Here is a 12599-nt window from a genome sequence, read left to right on the forward strand (position 1 = left end):
TTCGTTCTTGGATAATTTAGGTCTCTTTACTACAGAAATGTTTATAGCATTTTACCTTTTAGCCTCTTTTCACGTTAGCAGACATCTTCATAAGCTTCCATTTTTTTTCTCCAGGAGAGATTTACTCAGGACACACAGCCACACTATATCTATTCACCCCGTGAGATGACTCGGTGGGTAAGAGGAATCTTTGAAGCACTGAGACCCCTGGAGACATTGCCTGTTGAAGGTCTCATTCGCATTTGGGCACATGAAGCCCTCCGTCTCTTCCAAGACAGGTAAGGAAAGCCTAGGATCTCTGATTATATTCTTCTGTCTTTGCATTCTGGGGTCCCGTCAGGTCCTGTGCAAGGCTGGCCCACCCATGCAGGATTGGACAGAGGGGAGAGTGGAGATAGCCTGGCATACTTTGGTGTGGATCACAGACACCTCCAGTTCTTGTTTTCATGGGATTCCCCAGTGTTTGCTGCTGCTGTGTGATTGGACAAGGCATTTCATGGACCTTTTTAAACAACATCCACACCCTCAGCCGTGGGTGTTGATGGGGGCTTTACACAGCACGGCTCACTGTAGGATGAACTCCCAGTAGTCCGCAGTGTACCACTCCTTCCTGTCACTCCGCATCTCAGCTCTCTTCTCTGAGCCAATTTGCTCTGCTGGCACCAGGGCTTTTGCTGTTACACTGTAAGTGGCCGCTGCCAGGGAAGACCTGAGTGCCATGTGGCATGGCCGTCCTCTAGTTTGAGTCCCACAGGCAGAGTGTTGCTTCTCTTGTCTTTCAGGGTGTCTTGGAAATTACTGATACTTTTGTTATCTGAACTTTTTTAAATGCTCTCTTTATAGTTCAGTCTAGTTTCCATTTTATGAGTACTTCTTTTCCCTTCTCACCCTGGCCTGTCCCCCTTTTTTTCATGTTTTTAATCTGAAGTATTTTAGTATAAAAGTTTTTAGTTTTTCTATGTTTATGAGATTAGATTTCTAACTTTTTTGTTTGTTTTGAGACAGAGTCGCAGTGGTCATTGGAACTCACTCTGTAGACCAGGCTGGTCTCAAACTCACAGAGATTCTCCTGCCTCTGCCTCCCGAGTGCTGGGATTATAAGCAAGTGCGCCATGCTCAGCTTACATGCAGCTTTTCTTCTTCTTTTTTTTTTTTTTTTTTCTTCCGGAGCTGGGGACCGAACTCAGGGCCTTGCGCTTGCTAGGCAAGTGCTCTACCACTGAGCTAAATCCCCAACCCTTACATGCAGCTTTTCTTATCTGTGTGTGTAAGAGTCTTTGAGTACAGTCCTCAGGCAGAGGCCACTTCACAGTTGGTACTGAGTTGAGTTTCAGGAAGATGTTCTAAGCAGGGCCTGAGGGGAGGCTTGGAAGGTGAGGGTGAGCCATACAGAGCAGGCATAGGCCTGTCCTCCTCCTATCACACAGGGGGATCCTTGGCGATGACTTTGCAACCAGCCTGGCTGCATGAGACTCTGCCTTTAAAAAAACAAAACAAAACAAAACAAAACGCAAGGAGCCATCAAAACAGACAAAGCAAGGGCTGCACATGTCCCCCCTGCGTTTTATCTGCTGCTGCTGTGGAAAGGGCTGTTGTTGTTAAGTGAAGTCTTCTCTGTTGCTGACAACAAAATTGTAATTATTACATGGTACCACAGGGAAAATTTTAGTTAGACTAAAAAGTAATTGTGCATATAAATTCCGTTTTGGAAGCCTAGCATGATTGTACTTACCTATAAAATACTAACCCTTGAAAAAATGGGGCAGGATTTTCAATTCAAGGCAAAACTGGCCATAGAGTGAGACTTCCTAGAAATGGGTGTTCTTGTAGGTGTGTGTACACACATGCACACACACAGACCCCCACATGTATACACACATAGACCCCCACATGCACACAGACCCACATGCACATACACAGACCCCCCCACATGCACACACACAGACCCCCCCACATGCAAGCACACACAGATTCCCCATATGCACACACACACAGATCCCCATATGCACACATAGACCCCAATGTGCACACACACACAGACCTCCTCATGCACATCCAGACCCCCACATGCAAACACTACACAGATACCCACATACTTACAGAGACCCCCCCCATAAACACACAGAGACACCACCTCAAGCACACACAGACACACACACACACACACACACACACACACACACAAATGTGCATAACAAGCTACATCTCTGCTGTGCACAGCACACCCACACTGGACAGTGTCTCTTCTCAGCTCTGTTGGATTGCAGTAGACCCCTTCCAGCACTCTGCAGGCTCCTGTGTTAGATGGAACACTGTTGTTATTCTTAGCAAGTATAAAAGACAGGTTTGAGCCATACAGGAGGCTGTGGGAATCAATTGAGTTTAGAGTTTAAAGGTGAGCCTGGGCAACATAGTAGATGTTGTAAAAAGGAACCAAATTTATCATTTGTTCCTTAAGTCAGTCACGTGTGGGGGCTGGAGACATGGCTCCGCCATTAAGAGCACTGACTGCTCTTCCAGAGGTCCTGAGTTCAATTCTCAGCAACCACATGGTGGCTCACAACCATCTGTGATGGGATCCGATGCCTTCTTCTGGTGTGTCTGAAGACAGCTACAGTGTACTGTACATACATAAAATAAATAAATGATTCTTTTTTAAAAAAACGAGTCATGTATGATGTCAGGTGCCACAGTTCTGTGTTTAGCATCAAAACATCAGATTGCTCAAGCCTCAGTCCCCATCCTGCCATGTTGCTGCTGTCCCAGGTCTCAGTGACTCTAACGCTTGCACTGCTCTCCTTTGAACAGGCTTGTGGAGGATGAAGAGCGGCGCTGGACTGATGAGAACATCGACATGGTTGCCTTGAAGCATTTCCCTAACATAGACAAAGAGAAAGCCATGAGCCGGCCTATCCTGTACAGCAACTGGCTGTCAAAGGTAACAGGCACCGTCCCTGAGGGGCTCTCCTGTCTCCTGCCTTCATGCTGAGAGTTATCTCTAGTCTGTAGCTAAGCTCGTGTCCTGCATGTCTGAGGCTTGCTTTCAGCAGAGGCACTAAGCCCCAGGAGGCACTTCGCCAACCCAGACTTTTGACTGTACTCTTCTGTGTGTGATGACCCACACAGCAGGAGCAGCGGGCTCTAGCAGCTGCAAATGAACACCACACGGGCTTCAGTCCCCAGCACACCAAAAATGGGGTGGTCGTGAGTGCTTTATATGAGAGCTTCTTACTGACAGATGCTAAGCAGTGGTGACGTGCACATAGCTGTGAGTTGTCCTTCTCCTATAAAAAGAGAAGGGCGGGGTTGGGGATTTAGCTCAGTGGTAGAGCGCTTGCAAGGCCCTGGGTTCGATCCCCAGCTCCAAAAAAAAAAAAAAAAAAAAAAAGGAGAGAGAAAAGGGCACTTCCTAGTTAGTCTTGATGTATATTTCATGCACAGATCACTACTGACACCAGGTGAGTCCACACTTCCGGTGAGGAGACCACACTCTAAAAGCAGAGAGGGGACGGGGATCTCAGTCTGGGAGTTCTGACAGGCGAGCTGTGCACTGGGTTTGAAGAGTCTTCAGCTGGGCTGGGGTCATAGCTCGGTGATGGAGTGCTAGCCTGATGCACCCCACCCTGACATACCCAAGAACGGAAGTCTAAGCACATAGCTGTGTCGGCTACTTAGGAGGCAATGGCAAGGTGATCTCCTGAGCCCAAGGAAGCATAAGGAGTCCCCACCCCACAAAAGGAGGCATGTCACACAACAGGGGCGCTACCCAGCAGAAGCTGACTGCAGCAGAGTGGGTTCCGTGTCACGATTCCATACTGTAGCCCATCTTTATCATTTTCAGGATACCCCAGTGTTTTTTCTTTCACTCTTTACAGCATTGGTTCTCAGCCTTCCTGCTGCTGCAGCCCTTTAATACAGTTGCTTCTGTGTTGACCCCATAACAGTATTTTCATTGCTGATTCCTAAGTGTAATTGTGCTACTGTTAGGAATCTATAAATATCTGATATGCAGGATGATCTTAGGTGACCCCTGTAAAAGGGTCATTTGACGCCGTATGCACACGCTCATGCGTGTGTGTAGACCCATAGGTTAAGAACCGCTGATTGACAGGGTCCTCTGAAGAACAAGCGTTCTTACCAGTTTAACTATTTGTAGTTGTGGTGTGAGCTGTGGGTCGTGTGCACACGTGTCCTGTGTAAAGTTATTTTTTATGCTGCAGTGTCACTGTCCTGTTAGGCTTCCCTGCGTTCTTGGATGTGACTTCCAGCTGTCATCCTCTGCTGATCTGTTCTCTGGTTTCTGTCCTGGTTAGAGTAGCACAGGCTCAAACACCTGGGTCTTTTTCATGAATCTCTGCTGTTCAAGTGCAGCTTAGAATTGGCTTGCCGGCTTCCCCCAACAGCGCCACAGGCCAGCTTTGAGCTTTTGATGGGAGCACACTGAGTCTGGGTCTGGGTTTCCATGAGCTAACCAGTGTGGGGTGTGCTTTTTCTTTTCTTTTCTTTTTTTTCTCTTCTCTTCTCTTCTTTTCTTTTCTTTTCTTTTCTTTTCTTTTCTTTTCTCAAGATAGGACTTGTCTGGGTAGCTCTAGCTGTCCTAGAACTCCCTCCATAGATCAGGCTGGTTTTGAACTCCCAGAGATCCACCTGCTTCAGCCTCCCAATGGAATCAAGGGCATGTGCCACTACCACCACCCAGCTAGATGTGTGCTTTCTATAGTGAGGTCTACAGAAGAATCTGACCATGTGACATTCTGAGGTGTCTACTGTCCTCTTGCTGTGCTTTTTCAGCAGTTCCTCAGTGTCATAGTCACATGTCTAACAGCTCAGTGACCTCTTCTGATGAATGTGTGCTCCCTTTTTTGCCCCCAAATAGGACTATATCCCAGTTGACCAAGAGGAGCTAAGGGATTATGTCAAGGCTAGGCTGAAGGTCTTCTATGAAGAAGAGCTTGACGTTCCCCTGGTCTTGTTCAATGAAGTGCTGGACCATGTGCTCAGGATTGACAGGTAGGCCTCTGTTCTGCCGAGTCCTCTGGGGTGTGCGGGTTCACAGTGACCTCGTGCTGTCTTCCCCACCTCACTCAGCCTTGCTGCTGAGCACCTTCCCTTATTTTCAGTCCGCCTGTCTCCCCATCCTGAACTTTGAGTCCCAGAAGAATCTTTTTCTCCCCCACCTCTGTACACGTGCCACCAGTTAGCATCCTTCAACCTCGAGCTAGAACTGGGCTCATCTCTCTCCTGTCACTGGCACCTGGGGGGCAGGGCTGTGTCTTCCTGGTCTTTGTCCACTAGCCACTGCACACAGCCACTGCTCATCAGATCCTTTAATATACAAACTCAAGTTAAGACATGGTGAAAATGTTATGTGCAGATGGGAGGTGGGGCATGCAGGCCTGAACATTTACCCCTCTAACTAATGATGTTTCAGGATATTCCGACAACCTCAAGGCCACTTGCTTCTCATTGGTGTTAGTGGAGCTGGAAAGACCACCCTGTCTCGGTTTGTCGCCTGGATGAATGGCTTGAGTGTCTATCAGATTAAGGTGGGTCTGTTGGTGGCCTCAGTCCCAGAGGTGGGGTCTTGGTTCTGCATGTAGCTGTTGAATGGGGAAAGCTAACTCTAGGCTGGTTCTGTAGGTCCACAGGAAATACACTGGGGAAGACTTTGATGAAGACCTCAGGACAGTGCTGCGACGCTCGGGCTGCAAAAATGAGAAGATAGCATTCATAATGGATGAATCCAATGTCTTAGACTCTGGGTTCCTGGAACGAATGAATACTCTGCTGGCCAACGGCGAGGTGAGGGGGCTGAGTGTGCTGGGATGTGTCTCGTGGCCCCTCATCACGAGGTGAGGGAGCCACGGCAAGGCTGTTGTTTCTGCAGGTTCCTGGGCTCTTTGAAGGGGACGAGTATGCCACGTTGATGACTCAGTGCAAAGAGGGAGCACAGAAGGAGGGCCTCATGCTGGACTCACATGAGGAGCTCTACAAGTGGTTCACCAGCCAGGTGATCCGCAACCTGCACGTGGTGTTCACCATGAACCCGTCCTCAGAGGGGCTCAAGGACAGGGCGGCCACGTCACCAGCCCTTTTCAACAGGTAATGCTGCCCTTTGCCAGTTCCAGGCCTGAGGACTGGACCTCCCTCGGAGGGTCACCCACGGTTAGGAGCTTTTGTGTGAGATGTGGGCGTCTTTTTCAGGTGTGTGCTGAACTGGTTTGGTGACTGGTCCACAGAAGCACTCTATCAAGTTGGCAAAGAATTCACCAGTAAAATGGACCTGGAGAAGCCAAACTATATAGTGCCTGACTACATGCCAGTTGTGTACGATAAACTTCCACAGCCCCCAACACACCGGGAAGCCATTGTGAACAGCTGTGTGTTTGTTCATCAGACTCTTCACCAGGTATGTATAATTTGGGGCACAACACAGACAGCAACACTGAGTGGCTTAAGATAGACCTTCGAGAGCTTCCCATCTGACCCTGCACCCTCACGACAAGCAGATACTCTTCGCACCCCTTCCTTCTTGACCCCCACTCTTGTTAGCACTCTTGTCTTCCCTTCACACTGCCTGCCCAGGCTGGTTCCCTCAAGAGCAGGAGGCACTCACTCTGTCTCCTTAACTGGTCGGCTGGGGACCAGTGAGATGGCTCAGTGGGTAAAGGTGGCAGGAGAGGACCTGTCTCCCAACAGCTGTCTTCTGACTTCTCACACAAACCATGGCACACATGCCCGCCCGCGTGCCGTGTAGGAGCACAGGAGCGGTGTCTGCAGTGGATCCTCACTCTGCACTCAGAAGTGTAGCAGGAGGCTAACTGCTGACCTCAGTGGTCGGCCCTCACTTTAGGTACTTTCTAACAGACAGTCCAGTCTGCCGTCTGTTGAGAAAGCTTTATGAAACCCACTCAGAGCTGTGTGTAGCCTATCACATGGTGTTCCCACAGCCCTGTTGCCCTGTTTCTGATCTCTCCCTTCCAGCCAGTAACCAAAGCTGTCTGTCCGTCACATAAAACCTGTTCTTAAAGCTGAGCATGGTGGCTCATTCCTTTAATCCTAGCACTCGAGAAGCAGAGGCAAGTAGATCTGAGTTCAAGGACAGCCTGGGTCTACAAAGCAAGTTCCAGGATAGCTGGGGCTACAGAGAGAAACCTTGACTCAGGGAAAACCATGTTCTTAGTTTTTGTGTTCACTGAGAATGAGCAAACGGAGTCTAGACTCTGCCTTTGGTAAACATGCTTACAGTCCCGGGTAAGGACTCAAAATAGCTTAGCATTTAAGAGCACTGGCTATTCTTCCAAAGGACCTGGGTTCTAGTCCCAGCACCCATACAGCAGCTCACAACTCTGTGTAACTCCAGACAGGGGATCCCCAGCACCCCCTTCTGGACTCCTTAGGTACCTGGCATGCACTTGGTACCCAGATACACATGTAGGCAAAACACTCACGTTCTTCAAATTAAAACAAGCAAGCAAACAAAAAACCAGGAGAAAGTGTATTCACCATCCTGTCTTACGTAGTAAGGCCCTATCTCAAACAGAACTCAAACATGACCAATAATGGCATTGTCAATCAGTTGTTCGTGGAGCTTTTCATGTAAAATATGAAGCCAAGTGTGGTGGCCCGCACCTGTACTCCCAGTGCGTGGGAGATAGAGTCAGGAGGACCAGGGCTACATAGTTAGAGGTTAGCCCTTCCAGTGACGTAGGGCTGCAGAAAACCCTACCTCAGAAACACAAAAGAACTGTCACCAGGATGGGTATTTTGTGTGCTGTCACTCATCAGGATTAAAGGACTTAAGTCTTTGTGAGCTGAGACTGGCGTGAGCGTGTGACTCATCAGGGTCAGACCGACTCCCCATGTCACTGCCATCTAGCAGGACAGAGTTGGCTGGGGTTAAGAGTTGAGTTTTGTTCTCCAAAAGGCTAACGCACGCCTGGCAAAGCGAGGCGGCAGAACAATGGCCATCACACCTCGGCACTACCTGGACTTCATCAACCACTACGCCAACCTCTTCCATGAGAAGCGCAGCGAGTTGGAGGAGCAGCAGATGCACCTGAACGTTGGGCTCCGAAAAATCAAAGAGACTGTGGACCAGGTAGAGCAGGAGCAGGAGCCCCACCCTATAGGACCAACAGAGAACTTGCTGCATGTCTGAGTGTGGTTTTGTTCCTTAGGTGGAAGAACTGCGCCGTGACCTGAGGATCAAGAGCCAAGAGCTGGAGGTCAAGAACGCAGCAGCCAATGACAAGCTGAAGAAAATGGTGAAAGACCAGCAAGAGGCTGAGAAGAAAAAGGTATCTCTCTCTCTTCCCAGGAACTGTGCCCTGCTGGCTGGCATGTGCCGTCTCTAATGCCAGCAGGAGGTGTGGTTCAAAGCTAAAGTTAACGGTTAGCAGGTGTGTGTCAGCAGACGCAAAGAACTGGTTACGGTTCGCTTAGTTAGCAAGCTCACCAGCGCTTTAGCCGTCTACACCTCCGCCATCGTTGCTTCGCAGGTCATGAGCCAAGAAATTCAGGAGCAGCTGCACAAGCAGCAGGAAGTGATTGCAGATAAGCAGATGAGTGTCAAGGAGGATCTGGATAAAGTAGAGCCTGCTGTCATCGAGGCCCAGAATGGTATGTGACTGTTGTCAGCTTGGACTCGGCTTCACTGAAGACACTGACTGAGGCCCTGTGGTGTACATTTCTGGAAGTGTGGAAAGCAACACTTAAGTACTTCAGCCTGTCTCCCCTTAGAGCGCTCATGACACTATCTGAATTCACTGTAATAAGCCTTTCTCTTAAAAGAAAACTGGCAAAACTACGTCTTGATGAGCCTCATGCCTCAAGCCTGTGATCACAAGTACTAGTAAAGCTAAGGCAGGAAAATACTGAGGCCCACTCTCCAAAAAAACAAAGTAAAAAAAAAAAAAAAAAAAAAAAAATGGGAGCTGGAAAAATGGCTCAGCAGTGAAGAGCTCTGATTGCTTTTGCAGGGGACCCAGGTTCAGTTCCCAGCACCCACTTGGCAGTTCTTAACTACCTGTAACTCAAGTTGCTCTGGTTCCAGTCTCCTTTTCTAGCTGCCTCAGGCACTGCGAGCACATGGTACACATGCACACTTGCAGGCAGAAGACACCGTGCAGCATGCCCAGTATACATATACACATGCGCACAGCAGGCAGTTTTCTGAGTTTGAGGCCAGCCTAGTCTACAGTAATAAGACCTTGTCCATAAATAATTTTCTTAAATAAAATACAAATGGGCTGAGATGTTTAGGGATAGATCACTTTCGTAGCTGGCTGGAGGCCCTGGAAAATGTTAGTGCTGCTGCTTTGTGTTGTGGTGTCATGGGGCTTTGTGTTGGTGATGTCATGGGGCTTTGTGTTGGTGATGTCATAGGGCTTTGTGTTGATGGTGTCACGGGGCTTTGTGCTGGTGATGTCACAGGGCTTTGTGCTGGTGATGTCACAGGGCTTTGTGTTGGTGATGTCACAGGGCTTTGTGTTGTTGTGTCACAGGGCTTTGTGTTGTTTGTGTCACAGGGCTTTGTGTTGGTGGTGGTGGGATTTTTTCTCTGCAGAGGAGTATGGAGACAGGGTCACTCTGCCTCCCCAACTGACCTTGAACTTGGGGTCATCTTTCCTCAGCTTTCCGGGTGTGGGGTTATATAGTCTTGTACCATACATTGTCAACACTTCGTTTGGCCCTTCCTGACTTGAATTCTTGAGGAAGTGTCACTGGCTCATAGTGATTTGAGTGCACGGCCGTGGCCAGTGGTGACTGCCTTGATGGTCACTAGCCATTCTTCCCGTTTCTAGAAAGCCTGCAGAGTTCACAGCACTGCCCGTGCTGGTTTTGGTTTTCCATGCACAGATAGGTTTGAAGGATGAGTTTCCTATTGAGGAATTAAAAGCATTTTACTAAAAACTTAAGTCTGAAAGACTGCATTTCAGTTTTTAAAGGTATTGGCCTCTTTCTAGAACAGTTGTACATTAGTGAGGCATGCGCAGGCCTCAGCCTGTTTGTGGCTTGGGGCCGCTATCTGCCTCAGAAAGCAAAAATGGAGGTTTTATCTTCTAGGAGAACAAGTCATCTTCTCTGAAAGGTTTACCTCTCCTATATACGTTATAAGAGAGAAAATAGCTCGGTGTGATGACCTGACCTTTAATCCCAGCACTTGGGAGGCAAAGGCAAGTGAATCTCTGTGAGTTCCAGGACAGCCTGGGCTACATAGGGAGGACCTTGTCCCAAAAAGAGAAAATTCCTACAGCTGGTTGGAAATGTCATTCTTGGAACTGTGCATGTGTTTTTCAAGGAACAGCTCAGCTTGCCTTTAGGCTAAGTGGGGTGAAGGATGCTATCTAAGGATTTGAGGGAGACCTGACCCTTCTCCAGCCTCTGAGTGGAGCAGGAGCCCTTGGTGATGATGGTGGTCCTCACTCGGATATTGTCTGTCTCCCCACTTCCCCACCCGACCCTGCTGAGCAGCTGTGAAGTCCATCAAGAAGCAGCACCTGGTGGAGGTAAGGTCCATGGCCAACCCTCCAGCTGCCGTGAAGCTGGCTCTGGAGTCCATCTGCCTGCTGCTTGGTGAGAGCACCACGGACTGGAAGCAGATCCGCTCCATCATCATGAGAGAGAACTTCATCCCCACCATCGTCAACTTCTCAGCCGAGGAGATCAGGTGAGGCCATCGCTTTAGCCATTGTGGAGGACTGATCATGCCTGGGAGGCTTCCTGTTTTCTGGCAGTTGGCGTTTTCCAGAAGCTCTGCTTGGTGTTCTCTGGCTTGCATCTACCAGAAGGGAGTATGGGTCAAGCTCACCCCACAGGTGCCTTGTGAGAATGACTGCCTAAGAGAGAAAGCTAGCATCCTCCTCTGCTTGTGTTTCTGATCTCACTCTGCCCACAGTCAGTTTCATCCGAGCTGTGAGGGCCACAGCGGAGCACAGCTCTTCCCATCTGTTGCACCAGAACTGGCTGGAGTTGCTCTAGTGATGAGGGCAGAGCCAGCATGGCTGTCCTTGTCAGCCCTGTCAGTTTCCCCTGAGAACCAGAGTGTAGCCCGCAGTGTCTTACGTGCCAGCCCTTTACATCTGCCTTGCATGGAAAAGCCTTTTTATTCCATGCGTGCTTACAAACAATTCCCCTCTCAGTGACGCCATAAGAGAGAAGATGAAGAAAAACTACATGTCCAACCCCAGTTACAACTACGAAATCGTCAACCGGGCTTCTCTGGCTTGCGGCCCTATGGTGAAGTGGGCAATTGCACAGGTAGGTCCCTAAGCACTGCGGGGGAGGAGGGACAGACTCTCCTGCCATCTTGTTTCCCTTCGCTCAGTGTTGCTGCAGTGGTGATTTTCTAGTTTTTCATTTATTGTTTGTCTTCCAAGCAAGGGCAATTATACAGATTAGGTGAGGCGTCTGTGACTGCCAGGAGGAAAAGATACAGTCATGGTGTTAGGTTAGACGTGGGCCAACCACAGCCAGCTTATGAGAAAGGAAAAGGCACCCAAGGATTGGAAGTGGGCTGGTAGCCTGGGAAGGATCCAGGAAGCCGATTCCCATGTTGGGGACGGAGGGGGGACATGAGGGCTGTGTCCAACAGTCCGTTCTACCTGTACCTGGTTCTGAGGCCCCAACACTGGTCTCCAGGCTTGCGGGACAGGCACCGTGACTTGCTCCCCATCTCGCTCGCCATACGGTTGGGTTTTAGTTCAGTTTAGTTTGTATTTTCTGTTTTTAGGGTTTGTTTTCATGATTTTTCTATCCCTGTCTGTGTGTCTGTGTTGTGGGTGTGCCCATGAGGGCAGGTGACTGAGTACCCCAGAGGGCTCAGATTTCCTGAGCTCCCTGAAATGAGTGCTGGCCGCCCTCCCCTTGCTCTTAGCTGCTGACTGGGTTTGTGAGAGTCTTTATAACCCAGGCTACTTCAGCCTCCTGCACGCCAGGCACCGGCCTGGCTTATTTTGCTTGGCCACACTAAGGAATGGGTGTCACTGTGGCATGTCCCGTATTCCTTTCGTCCTGCATTGCTCCTGTCACTTAGCATCACACTGAGTGCTTTGCCCCTCCCAGCTCAATTATGCAGACATGTTAAAGCGAGTGGAGCCCCTGCGGAATGAGCTGCAGAAGCTGGAAGATGATGCCAAGGACAACCAGCAGAAAGCCAATGAGGTGGAGCAGATGATCCGGGATCTGGAAGCCAGCATCGCCCGCTACAAGGAGGAGTATGCTGTCCTCATCTCGGAGGCCCAGGCCATCAAGGCAGACCTGGCAGCTGTCGAAGCGAAAGTGAGCCTTCTGCCACCCCGGGGAAGCCAAGATCAACAGTGTTGATTGACTCATGCAGCATTGGTCTTGTTGAGGCAGTAAATGTGTGTGTGTGTGTGTGTCTATCTGTGCTGTGTTGTGGTCCTGAGTTTGCACTCACTCCCTCCTCGCTCACCAGCCTATCTTCCCCCTCTGGCCACACCCAACTGTTCTCACCTCAGGCAAATCCCAGAGCTTTCGGATCTCTCAAGGCTGAAAGTTAACTCTGCCCTTGGTTTGTGCTTTAGAGAGAGATCCCAGAACCCATGCCGTTTAGTGTCTGTAATACAGTCTCCTCT

General features: G+C 49.5%; 1 protein-coding gene across 1 annotated transcript in view; it reads left to right on the top strand.

The window, feature by feature from the left end:
• The window catches only part of Dync1h1 (dynein cytoplasmic 1 heavy chain 1), a 65730-nt gene that overhangs the window by 41359 nt on the left and 11772 nt on the right, over window positions 1–12599 (top strand). The window contains 13 exon segments of the mRNA NM_019226.3: window positions 115–278; window positions 2809–2938; window positions 4877–5010; window positions 5432–5546; window positions 5641–5802; window positions 5888–6102; window positions 6205–6409; window positions 7928–8101; window positions 8181–8300; window positions 8502–8622; window positions 10477–10672; window positions 11145–11262; window positions 12067–12282. Of these exon segments, the coding sequence (NP_062099.3) occupies window positions 115–278; window positions 2809–2938; window positions 4877–5010; window positions 5432–5546; window positions 5641–5802; window positions 5888–6102; window positions 6205–6409; window positions 7928–8101; window positions 8181–8300; window positions 8502–8622; window positions 10477–10672; window positions 11145–11262; window positions 12067–12282 (2070 nt within the window).

The sequence above is a fragment of the Rattus norvegicus genome, chromosome 6 (genome assembly GCF_021556685.1).
Source record: "Rattus norvegicus strain SHRSP/BbbUtx chromosome 6, alternate assembly SHRSP_T2T, whole genome shotgun sequence".
NCBI classification, from domain to species: Eukaryota; Metazoa; Chordata; class Mammalia; order Rodentia; family Muridae; genus Rattus; species Rattus norvegicus.